Source organism: Moschus berezovskii, chromosome 6 (assembly GCF_049115385.1).
Source record: "Moschus berezovskii isolate FMDL1 chromosome 6, NW_MosBer_1.0, whole genome shotgun sequence".
Lineage (NCBI taxonomy): Eukaryota > Metazoa > Chordata > Mammalia > Artiodactyla > Moschidae > Moschus > Moschus berezovskii.
The window spans coordinates 35,729,651-35,749,588 of NC_142465.1; the positions used below are offsets into that span (position 1 = coordinate 35,729,651).

Sequence of the window (19,938 nt, forward strand, 5' to 3'; positions counted from 1 at the left end):
CCTGAGTTTCTCTGTCATTCATCACTCAGATTCTGTTTTCAGGAATTCCCAGTAAGCCTTATATAGGGCTATAGGGAGGGTATCGCTAGCTTAGTCTGTGAAACAGATAAATATCTGAGAATGGTCTTTTTCTCCATATGAGATTAGGTATCAGATGAAACTAAAGAGTCAGGGAGTTTGAAAGGTTGAGGAAATGGTCTATCACTTAAGCAGTTCCTTTGAGGGCAGTTTACTTAACTGCTTTATTAATGAAACTCCTGACATTGGAGTCTATTGTGGACCTACAGTGTTTGACTCTTGATTCTGAATTAAGCCCTCAAAATAACGTAGATTTCCAGAGCACTTTGCTGAAGCGGATAATGGGCCTCATGTTTCTTAGTGTGTTTTTAAACTTTCTGTCTTTCCATTTCTCTATCCCATAATTGGGCTTCCCTGGTGGCTCAGAGGTTAAAGCCTCTGCCTCCAATGCGGGAGACCCGGGTTCGATCCCTGGGTCGGGAAGATCCCCTGGAGAAGGAAACGGTAACCCACTTCAGTATTCTTGCCTGGAGAATCCCATGGATGGAGAAGCCTGGTAGGCTACAGTCCACGGGGTCGCAAAGAGTCGGACACGACTGAGCGACAGAACGGAACGGAACGGATCCCATAATTGTCTCTCTCGATTTCTGAACACTCCTCCCTATACAGAACTATCTGTACCTGACACTCTGTCTGGCTCTTCCTCAATCAAGAAACTGAAAGATTCCAGCTGGGCCCTGCCCTCAGGCTTCTACCTTCTCAATTGATTGTTCCTCAGGTAACCCCAGCTTTGAAGAGGGGATGGAGTTTGCTACTCTGCCATATTGGAGTGAGGACTTGATGAGGCCTGGGTTCCTGAGGATATGAAGGGTGGAGTTCAGGGGAAAGACCTCGATGAAATACCTGAAGGTGGTCTTCTTCATGGATTGTTGGATTAGGGTCTAGGGTAGCAAGCTGACTGATCAGAGGACTGTCCTCTCAGGTTTTGGGCCTGGATCCCTGATGGCTGCTCTCCAGTGCCTGGCAGCAGCCTTCCCAACTTTGGGGTCGTTGCAGCATCTGAAGTCTTGGTGCTTCTATACCAAATAAGAGGAGGCTGTGAATGTATGAGGGAGAGAGATCCCATCCCTGGGGCCCTCTCCCTGGCCTCCACTGTCCTTAAGGATTTATTTTGTTGTCAGACTCCACCAGGAATGGGCATCACTAGCTCTGGGAATTGCAATTCCCTGATGATCTTGTGTCCTATAAGAGAGTGCCCTTAATGGGATTAGGAGATGTGTCTTAAGTTATCAGAGCCTATGTTTTAATCAGGAAAGTCAGGTAAATTTCTCATGTTTGCCTCAGAGAGGAATACTGAAATAAAGTAAAATCATTGATCCAATATGGTTTTGACCAATCAAAAGTACTCCTCATATATAAAGGTTTATAATAATTACATTTAAGATTTATGTAAATATGAGACCGCCAGTCCATTATTCCTTTCATGGTTTCAGCAATGGTCAATTTAAACTATAGTGATATATCTTTTTAAGAGGAATGCTTTTTTTACTTCACTAGGGTCAACTCTCTAGAATAGGATCAAATTGGGTTGAAACAGGGATCTAGAAAGTTCACCTTATCCATTTCCTGGTTCCGGTGGAACCATATCTGAAACAGGTCAAAGTGGTTTTTAAAAGTATTTCCGAAGTCCCGTGCAGAACATGCTGCTGCAATCTCACTACCTAGTACTCTGCTTTTCAGTTTTCACTATCATGAAGTTTTTCCTAGTGTCTAAATTAAATCTCTGGTGGTATAGCCTGATGTTTTCTCTCCTAGTCTTTTATTTTTGGATGGAAAATAAATGGACATCTCCCGATGTTGAGGCATTGGACTTTGAAGTTTCTAAAATTTTCTTTTTCTAAGTCCTTCTCTTTCTAAGTTCCTCATTTTACTTTTTTTTGTGTGTGTGTGGCTTTCCTTTCTTATCTGTCATTCTTTCTGCATCTCCTTTGTTCCCCTTAAATTGAGTGAATAGAATCTCCCAAAACCTGTATGGTGAGGTACAGACTGATCCTGAAATTCCAGAGATTTCTGTTGAGGCTGAGGATGAAAGAGGAAGCCCTGGCTCTGTATTTCACCATGAATTGAGAGTGGTGGGGGACCATCTCCTGAGAGATATGTTGAAAGTACAGTGTTCTGAAGACTCAAGGCTCAGAGACGGCAGTATTCCTAGTCACTACACCCATATCCAGGTGGATGCTATCTCCCTTAGGGACTCTCAAAAGAGGGTCACTTACCCAGTCTTGGATGCAGATGATGTGGGTGTCGTGGAGCTCATCCCTGAGTGGGACACAAGAACGAATCATTTCATTGCAGGGCTCTGAAAGTATCTCCTTAGGAGCCTTGAGCCCTGCTCATATCCTTAGTTTGGAGTATGGCCAGTCAAAGTGGGAGAGACGAAAATTTGTGGAGAAGCTAAAGAACTATAGGCCTGTCAGAGAGGCAGTTGCAGAACGTGACACTGGACATCTGGTCACTTACAAAGTATATATCGAATCATGGCCACCAGATCCCTGTTTAACCAGATCTGGGCATTTGGAATTAGTCCAATTCCTCAGTCCCAGGGCACTGACACTAGATTAGGTCCTTGTCTCCTCTTTTAGTATGGAAAATACAATGAGATGAATTCTTCTCATCTTATTCTGAATTCCCACACCCACCCACCTTTTAGGAAGCAGAAAACAACCACAACAACAATCAAGATCCTAAATCCATGTTTTTTACATTGGGTCATCAAGCAGGTATTCCAGGGCCTGTAGTGACCTATTTGGAAAACAGCCTTCCTTGAATAAAGGAGAACATCTTTCAAGCTTAGATAAACTTAACCCTTTTGACCTGTTGACCCTTAGGGCTCAGCAGCCAAGAGAAGTTTTCCCTGTACCTCATGATTTCTCCTTGGCCATATTTCTGTATTTTTGGTCCTGTCTGCTGCCCTGCATGGGCCCCAGGAATGGAAACTGATACTCAGAATTCAGCAGAGATTCCTGGGTGGTAACTTATGGATACTTCCAGTATACCACTCACTGAATGCTATTAATCTTATGTGCACCTCCAAAGCTAAGATCACCTCCAAACTGTACAGAGATATCATATGCTACAGAATGATAACAAAATAGCTTACATCACTGAGCAAGTCCTGTTTGGAGAACACTTCAAAAGACAAAACTGAGTAGTGATACTTTGGGGCTTCCCAGGTGTCACTAGTGGTAAAGAATCCACAAGCCAGTGCAGGAGACATAAGAGACATGGGTTTGATCCCTGGACCAGGAAGATCTCTTGGAGTAGGCAATGGAACCCTACTCCAGTATTCTTGCCTGGAGAATCCCATGGGCAGAGGAGCCTAGTGGGCTATAGTCCATGGGATCACAAAAAGTCAGATATGACTGAGCGACTAAGCACAGTGATACATTTAACCCAAATTAGATGATCAGTTATAAATGTTCTTATGGACAAATATTAAAATAATATACATAGAATTAAAAATGAAAAAAGTAGTTGATTTCCAATGTTGTGTCAGTTTTAGATGTACAGCAAAGTGATTCAGTTATATGTATACATATATTCATTATTTTTCAGATTCTTTTCCCATATGGGTTATTACAGAATTTTGAGTGGAGTTCCCTGTGCTATACAGTAAGTCCTTGTTGGTTATCTGTTTTATATATAGTAGTGTGTGTTTTTGACATTAGAGGATATTTCAGTGAACTCATTTATATCCTTGGTATTCAAAGTCTGATTCATGAACCACAGGTTCCGGCATCACATGACAGCTTCTTAGAAATAAAGAAACTGAGTCTCAGGCCTATTGAATTAAGTACCAAGGTAATTTGTATACATTCAAATGTTTGAAAAGCCCTGATTTATAAGTTACTTTTTGGAAAGGAAGGAACTCCAACTATGGCTAAATTTATGCTTTAATTCTAGGCTCCTGGAGGAGGGCATGGCAACACACTCCAGTATTCTTGCTTGGAAAATCCCCATGGATAGAGGAGCCTGGTGCGCTACAGTCCATGGGGTTGCAAAGTGTTGGACATGACTGAGCAACAAAGCACAGCACCTGCATGTTTTAATTTGAAACTTAAAAGCTGCATATGGTCATTTGAGTACTATAATTTGACCACCCTAAATAGTCATTCCATTTTGGCTTCCCTACTCTTCAGTTCAGTTCAGTTCAGTCGCTCAGTCGTGTCCGACCCTTTGCGACCCTGTGAATCACAGCACGCCAGGCCTCCCTGTCCATCACCAACTCCCGGAGTTCACTCAAACTCACGTCCATCAAGTCGGTGATGCCATCCAGCCATCTCATTCTCTGTTGTCCCTGTCTCCTCCCACCCCCAATCCTCCTAGCACTCTACTCTTCAGTGCCTCCTAAACCCTAAACACAGAGCTGGGAAGCTTCCCTCCGACTGTTGTCTCTCCTCTCCTGACAAGTGCCATGTCTGACAGGGCTGAGAGTGTCCTCTGGCCCTCAACAGCCCTTCCAAGGGAGAAAGGGATCCTGCTATTCCTGTCCAGATAACTGGACCAGAAAGAGGAGAGATTAGCGGGGCCCAGACTCCAGCTTTCAGCCAAATAGAAGCTCCCATGTTGAGATTTTGATATGAACTCCTCCTTATTCCCTCCGCTCACCCTTGGTTTAACCAAACCTTGAAATATTGCTCCTTACCTCGAGTCCGAGCATCTTCCTGGAGCTGAAGAAAATGAGAGAAAGTCAGAAAGTCAGGGGCCACTCTCCTCCTCAGTGTACCAGTTAGACTTGGTAAGATTATAGGGATGTCTGTGTGAGACATGTGGGCTTCTAGGGAATGTAATGAAATTCCAAGTTTCCTGAAAGAGTGTGTGTTGTTTTTTTATGCCTCACATCAAACACAATGCACTGCATATAGCATATTCAATAAATGTTTGCTGAATAATAAATACGACAAATTCTGGCCTTATTAGGGGTCAGAATTAGGAGATACACAGTTCATTCAGTTCAGTTCAGTCGCTCAGTCGTGTCCGACTCTCCGCGACCCCATGAATCACAGCACGCCAGGCCTCCCTGTCCATCACCAACTCCCGGAGTTCACTCAAACTCATGTCCATCGAGTTGGTGATGCCATCCAGCCATCTCATTCTCTGTCGTCCCCTTCTCCCACCCTCAATCCCTCCCAGCATCAGAGTCTTTTCCAGTGAGTCAACTCTTTACCTGAGGTGGCCAAAGTATTGGAGTTTCAGCTTTAGCATCAGTCCTTCCAATGAACACCCAGGACTGATCTCCTTTAGAATGGACTGGTTGGATCTCCTTGCAGTCCAAGGGACTCTCAAGAGTCTTCTCCAACACCACAGTTCAAAAGCATCAATTCTTCGGCAATTAGCTTTCTTCACAGTCCAACTCTCACATTCATACATGACCACTGGAAAAACCATAGCCTTGACTAGATGGACCTTTGTTACCTACAGTCATAATGATTCATGCAATGATCTCTCCTCTTTTATTCTTTCTGGCCTTTCTGTGCTCTCTATTTTCTGGCCTCTTTCATTCTCTTCAGGCTTCCCTAGTGGCTCAGATGGTAAAGAATGCATCTGCAATGCAGGAGACCTAGGTTCGATCCCTGGGTTGGGATGATCCCCTGGGGAATAGAATGGCAACCCAATTCAGCATTCTTGCCTGGAGAATCCCATGGACAGAGGAGCCTGGTGGGCTACAGTCCATCGGATCACAAAGAGTAAGGCATGACTGAGGGACGCTCACTTTTCTTTTTTGGCATTTTTATTTTTTTTAATTTCTATTTATTTATTAATTTTTTAATTTTTATTTTTATTGGAGGCTAATTATTTTACAATATTATATTAGTTGGTTTTGTCATACATTGACACGAATCCGCCCTGAATGTACATGAGTTCCCCCTCTCGAACCCCCCTCCCACCTCCCTCCTCCCCTTATCCTCCCTCTGGGTCATCCCGCATACTATTCAACATAGTTCTGGAAGTTTTGGCTACAGCAATCAGAGCAGAAAAAGACATAAAAGGAATACAAATTGGAAAAGAAGAAGTAAAACTTTCACTGTTCGCTGATGACATGATCCTCTACACAGAAAACCTTAAAGACTCTACCAGAAAACTACTAGAGCTAATCAATGAATACAGTAAAGTTGCAGGATATAAAATCAACACACAGAAATCCCTTGCATTCCTATACACTAATAATGAAAAAATAGAGAAATTAAGGAAACTATTCCATTCACTGTTGCAACGAAAAGAATTAAATACTTAGGAATATATCTACCTAAGGAAACAAAAGACTTGTACATAGAAAACTATAAAACACTAGTGAAAGTAATCAAAGAGGACACTTTTCTTTTTACTTTCACTCTCCTCATTCAAGAAAAGACTCTACGCCTGGGCATCACCAGATGGTCAATAACGAAATCAGATTGATTACATTCTTTGCAGCTGAAGATGGAGAAGCTCTATACAGTCAGCAAACATAAGAACAGGAGCTGACTGTGGCTCAGATCATGAACTCCTTATTGCCAAATTCAGGCTTAAATTGAAGAAAGCAGGGAAAACCACTACAACATTCAGGTATGACCTGAATCAAATCCCTTACGATTATACAGTGGAAGTGACAAATAGATTCAAGGGAGTAGATCTGATAGAGTCCCTGAAGAAATATGGATGGAGGTTCATGACATTGTACAGGAGGCAGGAATCAAGACCACCCCCAAGAAAAGGAAATACAAAAAGGCAAAATGGTTGTCTGAAGAGGCCTTATAAATAGCTGAGAAAAGAAAAGAAGAGAAACTAAAGGCAAAGGAGAAAAGGAAAGATAACCATTTGAATGCAGAATTCCAAAGAATAGCAAGGAGAGAGAGATAAGAAAGCCTTCCTCAGTGATCAATGCAAAGAAATAGAGGAAAACAATAGAATGAGAAAGACTATAGATCTCTTCAAGAAAATTAGAGATACCGAAGGAATATTTCATGCAAAGATGGGCACAATAAAGGACAGAAATGGCATGGACATAATGGAAGCAGAAGATATTACGAAGAGGTGGCAAGAATACACAGAAGAACTATACAAAAAAGATCTTTATGACCCAGATAACCACGATGTTGTGATCACTCACTTAGAGCCAGACATCCTGGAAGGTGAAGTCAAGTGGGCCTTAGGAAGCATCACTACAAACAGTGCTAGTGGAGGTGATGGAATTCCAGTTGAGCTATTTCAAATCCTAAAAGATGATGCTGTGAAAGTGCTGCACTCAATATGCCAGCAAATTTGGAAAACTCAGCAGTGGCCACAGGACTGGAAAAGGTCAGTTTTCATTTCAATCCCAAAGAAAGGCAATGCCAAAGAATGCTCAAACTACCGCACAATTGCACTCATCTCACACGCTAGCAAAGTAATGCTCAAAATTCTCCAAGCCAGGCTTTAGTAATATGTGAACTGTGAACTTCCAGATGTTCAAGTTGGATTTAGAAAAGGCAGAGGAACAAGAGATCAAATTGCCAACATCTGTTGGATCATCAAAAAACCAAGAGAGTTCCAGAAAAACATCTATTTCTGCTTTATTAATTACACCAAAGCCTTTGACTGTGTGGATCATAACAAACTGTGGAAATTCTTCAAGAGATGGGAAAACCAGACCACCTAACCTGACTCCTGAGAAATCTGTATGCAGGTCAGGAAGCAACAATTAGAACTGGACATAGAACAACAGACTGGTTCCAGATAGGAAAAGGAGTACGTCAAGGCTGTGTATTGTCACCCTGCTTATTTAACTTATATGCAGAGTATATCATGAGAAGTGATGGGCAGGATGAAGCACAAGCTGGAATCAAGATTAGCAGGAGAAATATCAGTAACCTCAGCTACGCAGATGGTACCACCCTTATGGCAGAAAGTGAAGAAGAACTAGAGCCTCTTGATGAAAGTGAAAGAGGAGAGTGAAAAAGTTGGCTTAAAACTCAACATTCAGAAAGTGAAGATCATGACATTCAATCTTATCACTTCATAGCAAATAGATGGGGAAACAATGGAAATAGTGAGAGACTTTATTTTGGGGGGCTTCAAAATCACTGCAGATGGTGACTCTAGCCATGAAATTAAGAGACCCTTGCTCCTTGGAAGAAAAACTATGGTCAACCTGCTGCTGCTGCTGCTGCTGCTGAGTCACTTCAGTCATGTCTGACTGTGCAACCGCATAGACGGCAGCCCACCAGGCTCCACCATCCCTGGGATTCTCCAGGCAAGAACACTGGAGTGGGTTGCCTAGACAGCATATTAAAAAGCAGAGACATTACTTGGCCAACAAAGGTCCATCTAGTCAAAGCTATGGTTTTTCTAGTAGTCATATATGGATGTGAGAGTTGTACTATGAAGAAAGCTGAGCACGGAAGAATTGATGCTTTTGAACTGTGGTGTTGGAGAAGACTCTTTCGAGTCCCTTGGACACTTAAAAGATCCAACCAGTCCATCCTAAAGGAAGTCAGTCCTGAATATTCTTTGGAAGGACCAATGCTAAAGCTGAAAGTCTAATACTTTGCCACCTGATGTGAATAACTGACTCATTTGAAAAGACCCTGATGCTGGGAAAGATCGAAGGCAGCATGAGAAGGGGACAACAGAGGATGAGATGGTTGGATGGCATCACCGACTCAATGGACATGAGTTTGAGCAAGTTCAGGGAGATGGTGATGGACAGGGAAGCCTGGCATGCTACAGTCTATGGGGTTGCAAAGAGTCAGACGTGACTGAACCACACTGTACTGAACTGACTCCTCACTATATATTGGTTCTGTGAGATGAACCTTTAAGTATCTGTTTTTTAAAAAATTCCCTCTTACTCATCCCAGATAAATAGCTGCTGATGCTATGTACTTTGGGGCCCCTGAGCTCCCAGGAGCTGGCTAGATGGTGTTTCTATATAACAGTGTTCTGGGGCAAGGAAGTGCTTTCTAGTTCTGTCTCTCCCAGATATCTTTTGCTTGACTTTCTTCTCTCAGTGTGCCTATATGTTTGAAAGTGTTTGTCAGACTGACATAACAGTCTGCACCAGCCCAGGTGTTTCATGAGGGCAGGGACTGTGTCTGATGAGCCCCATGGAGAACCACTAGACCTAGAATAGAGCTTCAGCACAGAAGATGTCAGGGGGACATTTAACTTTGTTTATGGGCCTTGAGAGGATGAAATCAACACATGTGAGTCCCACTTACAGACAAACCTCCTCCTCTCACTATCTTAAGTCCTGCTTGGGGGACACTTAAGAAGGACTCAGGGGACTAAAATTCTGGGTAATGTGGAGGTGCCCTGAGGCCGAGGAATACTTTGTGAAAATACCAAGCTTTTGATCTCCTCTCCCTTTTACCTCCAGCCAGTCGGAGGCAGAGGCTGCTGTAGATTTTTCCTAGAGTAAGTTCCAGACACAGCAGCAGGACACGATGGCATGACTTCTTGGACTATAGAAAAAGGCTTAGTTCAAAGGCTAAGAGTGATCCAGTTAGTGAAGTAGAGGAAATTTCTTTCAGGTCCTTTTGGTCCAACCTTGGTAGAACTGAGACATATCAAGATTTTGAGCAAGGAAATGTAGTAACTCAATGTCTGGGGTAGGCCAATAATATACTCCATTTTTTGACTATATTTTTAGATATTTAATTAGTCTTTGTATAGAAAAATACTAGAACCTGCATGAAAGAGCAGAAGAGGAGGACTGTTGCAGAGCAAAGTTTAGCTCTGGACTCTAATTTGTACTACCCTATAATAAATACACTATCCTAATAATTTACCATGTCATTTGGATCCTCCCTGCTCAGTCACCTGTTTCACATAACTGCATAGTATTCTTGCTGAGAGTAGTTCTGATAGATATGATTTTCTCTCTGTATTATCAAATTTTCATAAGGGAATTGTTAGGCATCTTCTGGTCTTACTTACTAGACTGACAAATGAGTGCTAGTCTTTTAAGGGAGAAATCCCTAGATAAAGAAATGAAACTAAAAGCTTGATCAAAGTCAACAGCACAGAAGAGTATAGGAAAATCAGAAGCAAGAGAAGTGATATGGTCAGGGAATTTAGAGAATGGAAATTTAATCTCACCTCATTTTGTATATCCTTAAAGGCCATTAGAACCTGAAAGAAGACAAAAAATTATGGAAAAATTAATGTTACAGGCTTTATTACAAAGGGATTTTATATATAGAATCTCTCAGTCATTATTAGGCTGTAGAGTATGAATGCCAACAGACTATGGCTTCCTAGCTCAAAGAAATAAATCCCATTGAATTCCACTTTCATTCATATTTCTGGGCCGCCATTTCTTCATATGGTAGGTGGGTGAAATACAGGAAGTTATTTAAAGAAGGACAAGTTGTGAAAGGAATGTCAATGAAACCCACTATTGTACTTCATTGGTGTTTGTTCTGAAGCTAAACATAGCTAGAAATCAACACATTTCCATTTAGATTATAATACACCAGTAGACCAAGACCATGTGTTAGTGAGAACATAGAGAAGCTCGAACTCTCATATATTGTTGGAAGAAACACAGAAGTGTATGATCACTGTGGGAAAAGCTTTGGCAGATGCTTCTAAAACTAAATATGTACCTATATTCTTCATCCAGACATAGATGGATACAGTGACTATTGGTAGTTTGAGTTTCTTCATTTTGGGGAAAGGATGAGGACTTTAAGACAGATAGGTATATCTTATTCAGTTGAAATATAGAATTGTTTTTGTTGATATTCAGGAATTTTAACATGCTTTGTTGTTCATTTGCTGTTATATCTGACTCTTTACAATTCCCTGGACTGCAGCACCCCAGGCTCCTTTGTCCTCTGGAGTTTGCTCAGATTCATGTGCTTTAAGTCAGTGATGCTATCTAACCATCTCATCCTCTACCGCCCCTGTATCCTTTTGTCGTCAATCTTTCCCGGCATCACAGGCTTTCAGGTGAATCAGCTCTTCATATCAGGTAAAGAATTAAAGCTTCAGCGTCAGTCCTTCCAGTGAATATTCAGGGTTGATTTCCTTTAGGATTGACTAGTTTGATCTTGCAGTCCAGGGGACTCTCAGGAGTCTTCTCCAGCACCACCATTTGAAAGCATTAATTCTTTGGCACTCAAGTTTTCTTTATGGTCCAATTATCACATCTGTATGTGACTACTGAAAAAACCATAGTTTTGAATATATGGACCTTTGTTGGCAAAGTGATGTCTTTGGTTTTTAATATGCTGTCTAGGTTTGTCATAGTTTTCCTTCCAAAGAGCAAGTGTCTTTTAGTTTCATGGCTTCAGTCACTGTCCACAGTGATTTTGGAGCCCAGGAAAATAAAATCTGTCACTGTTTCCACTTTTTCATCATCTATTTGCCAAGAAGTGATGGGACCGGGTACCATGATCCTACTAGATTTTTGAATGTTGAGTTTTGAGTCATCTTTTTCACTCTCCTCTTTTACCCTCTCATAAAGAGGCTCTTCACTTTCTTCTGTTAAAGTGATATCATCTGCATATCTGAGGTTATTGATATTTCTCCTGGCAATCTTGATTCCAGGTTGTGATTCACCCACCCTGACATTTTGCATGATACACTCTGCATAGAAAATTGAATAAGCAGAGTAACAATATAGAGCCTTGACCTGCTCCTTTCCCAATTTTGAACCAGTCTGTTGTTCCGTGTCTGGTTCTAACTGTTGCTTCTTAGGAGACAGGTGAGCTGGTCTGGTACTCCCGTCTCTTTATCTGCATAGTTTGTTGTGATCCACACAGTCAAAGGCTTTAACATAGTCAATTAAGCAAATGTAGATGTTTTTCTGTAACTCGCTTGATCTCCATGATCCAACAAATGTTGGCACTTTGATCTCTGGTTCCTCTGCCTCTTTGAAATCCAGCTTGTACATCTGGAAGTTCTCAGTTCATGTACTGCTAAACCTAGCTTGAAGGATTTTGAGCATTACTTTGCTAACTTGTGAAATGAGCGCAATTGTATGGTAGCTTGAAAATTCTTTGGTATTGCCCTTCTTTGGGATTGGAATAAAAACTGATCTTTTCCAGTCTTGTGGCCACTGGCTGAGTTTTCCAAATTTGCTGACATTTTGAGTGCAGCACTTTCACAGCATCATCTTTTAGTATTTTAAATAGCTCAGCTGGTATTCCATCACTTCCACCAGCTTTGTTGATAGTAATGCTTCCTAAGGCCCACTTGACTTCACATTCCAGGATGTCTAGCTCTAGGTGAGTGACCAGACCATTATGATTATCTGGGTCATTAAGACCTTTTTTGTACAATTCTTCTGTGTATTCTTGCTACCTCTTCTTAATCTCTTCTACCTCTGTTAGGTCCTTTATCATGCCATCCTTGCTTGAAGTGTTCCCATGATATCTCCAGTTTTCTTGAAGAGACCTCTAGTCATTTCCATTCTATTGTTTTCCTCTATTTCTTTGCATTGTTAGTTTAAGAAGTCTTTCTTATCTCTCCTTGCTTTTCTCTGGGACTCTGCATTCAGTTGGGTATATCTTTCCCTTTCTCCCCTGCTTTTTGCTTCTTTTATTTCCTCAGATATTTGTAAAGCCTCCTTAAACAACCACTTTGCCTTCTTGCATTTCTTTTTCTTTGAAATGGTTTTGATCACTGTGTCCTGTACAATGTTACAAACCTCTGTCCATAGTTCTTCTGGCACTCTGTCTACCAGATCTAATCCCTTGAATCTATTTGTCATCTCCACTGTATAATCATAAGGAATTTGATATAGGTCATACCTGAATGGCCTAGTGGACTTTCCTACTTTCACATGCTTAGAAGGGAGCATATAGAATCTGAATAGTGAGTGGGATGGGCTGTGCAAATTATCAGCTTATTGCTTCTCATCAACCCTGTGTTCATTCTTTGTTTTATCAGTTCAATCACTCAGTTGTGTCCGACTTTTTGTGACCCCATGGACTGCAGTACGCCAGGCTTCCCTGTCCATCGCCAGCTCCCAGAGTTTACTCAAACTCATGTCCATTGAGTTGGTTATGTCATCCAACCATCTCATCCTCCGTCATCCCCTTTTCTCCTGCCTTCAATCTTTCCCAGCATCAGGGTCTTTTCAAAAGAGTTAGTTCTTCACATCAGGTGGCCAAAGTATTGAAGTTTCACCTTTAGCATCAATCCTTCCAAAGAATATTCAGGACTGATTTCCTTTAGGATGGACTGGTTGGATCTCCTTGCAGTCCAAGGGACTCTCAAGAGTCTTCTCCAACACCACAGTTCAAAAGCATCAATTCTTCAGCGATCAGCTTTCTTCACAGTCCAACTCTCACATCCATACATGACTACTGGAAAAACCATAGCTTTGACTAGACAGACATTTGTTGGCAAGTAATGTCTCTGTTTTTTAATATGGTGTCTAGGTTGGTCATAACTTTTCTTCCAAAGTGCAAGCGTCTTTTAATTTCATGGCTGCAGTCACCATCTGCAGTTTTATATTCATCTCATATATTTATATAAATCTCTTATATATTTATATTTGTTTTATAGTCATCTCTTATTATATTGTAAGTATCCAATTATGTATTGGTTTCCCATAAGATGGTTTTCTGACCCTTATATAATCAACTATTTAGTAATACAGTAATTATAAGAACTTTAGTTATTCTCATACAACATTTTAATTGTTTTTTTCTTTCTGTAAAACATCAGAAAAGTCATTGAAAGACAGAGAATTAAGAAGTTGATTAAGTTGCATAGTGTTGTTCTGTGGGGCCTTGCAGGAGAGAGACTATGGAGACTTTCACTTACTTTTTTTTTTAATTTAAAGAATTCATAGTCTTTGAGTTAAAGTCTTTTTCTGCTTAGCTTCATGTGAATAATTGATATTATAGGTTCAGAAGTGATCACTTTTCTTCTAATTCTCATCTTTATATCGCAGTTTAAATGTGTATGCAACTAGAGTGTCAAAATTAGGAAGTTGAAACAGCTGATAATTTTGGAAAGGTCCCAGAAACTCCAAGTGAATATCTGTGTTCTGTGAAAGTATATAGCAGTTTTCTTTGGCTATTAATGAGCATAGCTATCTTCTGCACTAATAGACCATTTAAATATAAAGTGAAATCTTGTGTTTTTATATTTGAGAATTGTCACATTGGTTGTCATTTTCCTTTTTCTGGGAAAACAAGGAAATTTCATCAAAGTGAAAAAAACATTCCTTTTTATAGAATTAAAAGAATTTTCTCTCACATTCTCTAAATACAAGTCTATTTTAAAGCAATTTCAAAATGCAGGGCTTAATCATGTGGGTTCTGAGAGCAACTGCTCATGACATTGCCTCAGTTAGAAGACTGAAGGCAAAAAATTCCCATTGGGGACCTAATGAACCTGTATTTCTCTTTCAACTCAAAAAGTTTTCAGAACACAAAACACTCTCTTGACAGATTCAACAGTTTCATTCATTACCAAACATATGATTAATCTTCTATAAAAGATTTTTTTGACTTGATCTCTTTAAAACAATTTTAATGTTTTGATCTAATTTCCTTGAAATGACGTTAAAACACTATGTTTTTCATAACCACAGAAAGAGCAGTTCTTCACATCCAAGTACAAACTCATATTCTTTTCAACACCTCAGATCTCTCTGATAGTGGCTCTGAATCTCTCAAATATATTAAGTTAAAGAACAGGAAAGCTCCATGAATATGTTTCTGCTGTTGGCCATTATTCTCATTTAAATTATTGTCAATAAATTTGGTTGTCTGTAGAACATTTTGAAGCATTAAAAAAATCATGTTGTCAATCTCTGATGCCGCAGAGTGAATCTGGCATTTATTCTTCTTTAGAATCTTTATTAAAATACTCTAAAGAAATTCAGTAACAAAGCAGTTTATCACTCTAAATAATCAAAACAGAATGATGTCCCACCTATTGAAATTATATTTAAAATATATGAGTGACTTAAGCAAATTCTATGTCTTTTAATGTCTTTATATAGACCTTTTTTTTGCCATAGTCGATGGAAGAAAAGAATCCTCTTCTGTGCTAATGACATGATCATAATCATGTTACAAACAGGAACTCCAGAAAGAATTGGCATGTTTCCCTCAGAAAAAACAGCTCACTAATAATTATGCAGAAATTAGTCATTTTATGGAGTTAACTTTTCATTCAAATGAATGAAATTAAACGTGTCCACTCTTTAGGTTGACGTATTTATTTTTGAGAGGTTAATTTTAAAGGTACCTCATTCTGGAAGGGCCAAATCTTTATTTTTTATGACATAGGAATCAAGGGCCATTGGCAAACAATTTGTCAGATCATCTGAGTGGCTCTGGAGGTGAAATATTTCTTTCTAATAAGAAATGGAGTTAGGATCTTCAATTTTCATATCAAAATGGTAAATTGTCTTCCTCTCATCTGAGAGTTAAAATATATGGGGTTTTCAGTACTTGCCCTAAGGTACTTACTAGTGGATGAGATTTAAATTATTAATTGTACAGTGCTTATAAAATGCAGGTAGAGAAAACATACTTGAAAGGGCTTGTCCAATGGAGAAGTGGATGTTGAGAATGGGCCACTGAGATGCACGGACACAAGGAATGTCTGAGGATTTGGGACTAGATGAGTAGTAGAACAAGATGGGAGGGAGCATGGGAATTCCTTACCATCAAACAGCAAATTACTCATGGGGAAAGAAGGAAATGTGCTCCTTTCTGAAGCTTCTCTCCCTTCTCCCATCTCTCACTATACTGTCAAAGAGGACCCCTCTGTACTCACCTGGTCCCACAGGGTTTCAGTGATCGTTAATTCTACTGCCTGTTGAAATAAGATACACATATTGGGAACATTACCTTAACTCCCCCAGGATCTGAACTGACACATCATGAAACAGATAGAATATGAGGCATTTTTTGGAGTTGAGATGGACACTCAAAGGCATGCCATTTGTCAGGCAGCCCTAAGTCTCCTGCAGCCCTACTGAGTCATTTTTCAGCCCATATCCCTTGTCATCTCTTAATCTAGCCAGCGGGTAACAGATATAAGCAGACTCCTCTGTTGGCTCACCTTACTAGTACCCACACATGTAGCCTGCCTGCTTTTGAAGTCCTCTGGTGTATTGTGGCACTGCAGACGGGACTTAGTCTCGGTGCACAGTGACCCACCACTTGGTCAAGAGCATTCTGAGCTACAGCGCCCAAGTCTTCCAAGATACGGTTCTTGTTAGACAGTTTTCCTGCCTTCTGGCCACATCCTTTTCACCTCTGCTTTCCCCAGCAACCTTGATTCCCAACCAGTGAAGCTGCTCAGTCGTATCTGACTCTTTGCGATCCCATGGACTATAGCCTACCAGGCTCCTCCATCCATGGAATTCTCCAGACAGGAGTACTGGAGTGGGTTGCCATTTTCTTCTCCAGGGGATCTTCCTGACCCAGGGATTGAACCCAGGTCTCCCGCATTGCAGGCAGACGCTTTACCATCTGAGCTACCAGGGAGGCCCAAAGGAACCAGTATATTTGGAAGTCTCACCCACCTTTGGTCTCATTGTGTCTTCAAAGGATTTTCTGGAAAGAAAGGGTGATAAAAATCTGATGAGTCATTAGATAGGTGACGTAAAAAAGGTGTCAGAATAGGGGGTTACAGCCCTCATATCTACAGCATAAACATCAATTTTGACAACCATCCATGGATGGAAATACCTTTTGGGAAGTCAGGAGTCCAGAGAAGAGCTTCCAAAACCTCGTTCAAGCAAAAGCAATCCATGAATAGATTCATTGAAGAGGGTAAGAAAAACATTTTCACTTTACCCCCCCGCCCTCACCGCCAAGACACTCCTCCCCAAAGGCAGCATAGCTTAGTGCCCGTAGGGACCCTCTCAACCTGTGATTTCTTCTATGAGGGAAGTGAGAGTGGAATTAGCTCTCTGACTTCCCAGGCTTATAAGACATTGACAAGGAGGCCCACTTCTGTCTCATCCCACCCAGATGGCTAAGGTGATTGGCACATCTGAATAGTACTGGGGGAGTTGGGAATAGAAGAAAGGGGTGGACACTCATGGCATTCACCACATGGATCTCCAGAACCAGCTGCAGATCACCTATTAGATCTAGGTGAACTCCACCAAGAGGGTTATCCAGAACACTATGGGACTTCTCACCTGTCAGTTACTTCCCTCAACTGACTGACAAATGCTCCTAGTATTTCTCATAACCCTGAGATGGTACATGTTAGCCTCTGCAGATGGCAAGTGAAAGACTCTTCAGACAGTATGTAGATATCAGCAGCTGGCTCAACTGTGTGAGAATGAGAGAAGGAACATTTGAAAGAATCTTGAATACTCTGGGGAAAATAAACAGGAGGCTCTCAGTACCCAGACTGACTTTTTGGGATTAAAAGAAGGCCTCTCTTCAAGACGTAACAAGAAAACAGAGGTGAGTGCACCCATAGGAAAGACCTGAAAGACTCCCAAAATCTTTAGCTGGGCTGACTGATGAAGATCTTTCACTTTTGAAGCCAGTCAGTAAAGACTGGAAGAGGACTCCTCCTTCAGATAAAGAGACAGCAATGCAAGAACTCAAGGGATATGAGGAATCAAGGAAGCATAGCACCACCAAAAGAACAAAAAGATCCAGAGATGGATCTCAAAGGAATGGAGATCAATTGCAATTCTAAACGGTTATATTAAAGAATCTTTAAGCCACAAGAGTGGAGAAGGCAATGGCAAGCCACTCCAGTACTCTTGCCTAGAAAATCCCATGGACGGAGGAGCCTGGTAGGCTGCAGTCCGTGGGGTCGCTAAGGGTCGGACACGACTGAGCGACTTCACTTTCACTTTTCACTTTCACACATTGGAGAAGGAAATGGCAACCCACTCCAGTGTTCTTGCCTGGAGAATCCCAGGGACGGGGGAGCATGGTGGGCTTCCGTCTATGGGGTCACACAGAGTCGGACACGACTGAAGTGACTGAGCAGCAGCAGCAAGCCACAAGAGAAGATAACCAGTGAATGGAAATCAAGAAAATAGCAAAATGAGAAGTTCAACAAAGAAATGAAAACTATAAAAAAGAACCAGACAAAAACTCTTGGGACTGAAGAATATAATGACTGTGATGAAAAATTCAATAGAGGGCTTCAACAGCAGACGTGATCAAGAAGAAAAGAGACTGACTGAACTTGAAGACAAATAATTTGAAATTCAGAAGAATAAAAAGAAAAGAACTGAGAAGAGTAAAGAATGGCTATATGACTATGGTACAACATCAAATGACATAATATGGACATTTTGAAAGCCACAGAAGGAACAGGGAAAGTGAAAATGGAGAAAAGCTTATTTAATGAAATAATGACATAAAAATTCCCAAATCTGGTAGGGAAGTTAACATATAGATCCACGATGCTCAAAAATTCCAAGGAGGCTGAACATCAAGAAATCTTCATTGAGACATTATAATCAAATTGTCTAAGGTCAAAGACAAATAGAATTTGGAAAGCAGCAAGGAAAAGTGAGTTACCACATACAAGGGAAGTCCCAAAAGAGTAATTCTCGGCAGACACCTGGTATGCCAGGAGGGAGTAAGATGATACAATCTAAGTATCAAAAATAAACAAACAAACTTGCTAACAAAGAATAATTTACCTGGCAAAGCTACTCTTCAGAAATGAAGTGGAGATAAGACTTTCCCAGACAAACAAAAGCTTGATCATGACTAGACTTGGCATACAACAAACGCTAAAGGGAGCTCTTCAAGTTGAAAGGATATTAAACAGCAGGAGGAAAATGTAAGTATAAATATCACTGGAAATGGGATTATATATAGTCAGATTTGAAGACTTTAATACCGTAAGGTCGTGCTTAAATCACTTGTAATGCTAGTGTTAAAGTTAAAAAGTATTAAAAGTAGCTATAGCTATCAATACAATAATTTTTAATGGATACATATTATAAAGAGATCTAAATAGTGATATCAATAACATAAAATGTGAAGGGAAATGAAAAAATGTAGAGTCTTTGTATGCAGTTGCTGTTACCAGCTTAAAAAGACATACTGTAGGATGTGTCTCATGGTAATGTAAACCTCTAGAAGATACACAAAAGATAAAAGGAATCAGAGCTAACTGTTGCAGAATTTCAATAAATCACAAAACAAGATAGCAAGAAGAGAAGGAAGAAACAAAGGAACTAAAGAATAGAATACAACAACATGGTAATAATGGTAATTACTGATAGTTACATATTAATAATTATTTAAACATAAATGGATTAAATTCTCCAAACAGATGAGTTAAATGGATTAAAACAATCCAGCTATATGCTATCACACACACACATAGGCTGAAAGTAAAGGGATGAGAAAAGATATTTCAGGCAAATTGTACACAAATGAGAGCAGGACAAGCTATATTTATATCAGACAAAACATATTTTTAGTCAAAAACTGTATACTTTATCATATGAGACAAAGAAGGTCATTTATAATAAAGAGTTAGTTCATCAAGGTGATATGACAGTTGTAAATATATATATATCCAATTTTGAGAGTCCCTTGTACTGCAAGGAGATCCAACCAGTCCATTCTAAAGGAGATCAATCCTGGGTGTTCATTGGAAGGACTGATGCTAAAGCTGAAACTGCAATACTTTGGCCACCTCATGCGACGAGTTGACTCACTGGAAAAGACTCTGATGCTGGGAAAGGTTGGGGGCAGGAGGAGAAGGGGACGACAGAGAATGAGATGGCTGGATGGCATCACCGACTCTGTGGACATGAGTTTGAGTGAACTCCGGGAGTTGGTGATGGACAGGGAGGCCTGGTGTGCTGTGATTCATGGGGTCGCGGAGAGTCGGACACGACTGAGCGACTGAACTGAACTGAAATATATATAGCAAATATAAGCAGAACTGAAGGGAAAAACTGACAAAAATAATAAG

General features: G+C 40.5%; 1 protein-coding gene across 1 annotated transcript; it reads right to left on the reverse strand.

The window, feature by feature from the left end:
• Positions 1-952: 952 nt before the first annotated feature.
• Positions 953-15,849, reverse strand: LYLDT1 (lysosomal-lipid droplet tether 1). The gene is made up of 5 exons (XM_088836999.1): positions 15,790-15,849; positions 10,138-10,188; positions 4,724-4,748; positions 2,295-2,337; positions 953-1,094 (listed from the first exon to the last, which is right to left on the reverse strand). Exons 1-5 carry the CDS (start codon positions 15,847-15,849, stop codon positions 953-955), a joined length of 321 nt encoding a protein of 106 aa, XP_088693125.1.
• Positions 15,850-19,938: the final 4,089 nt, after the last annotated feature.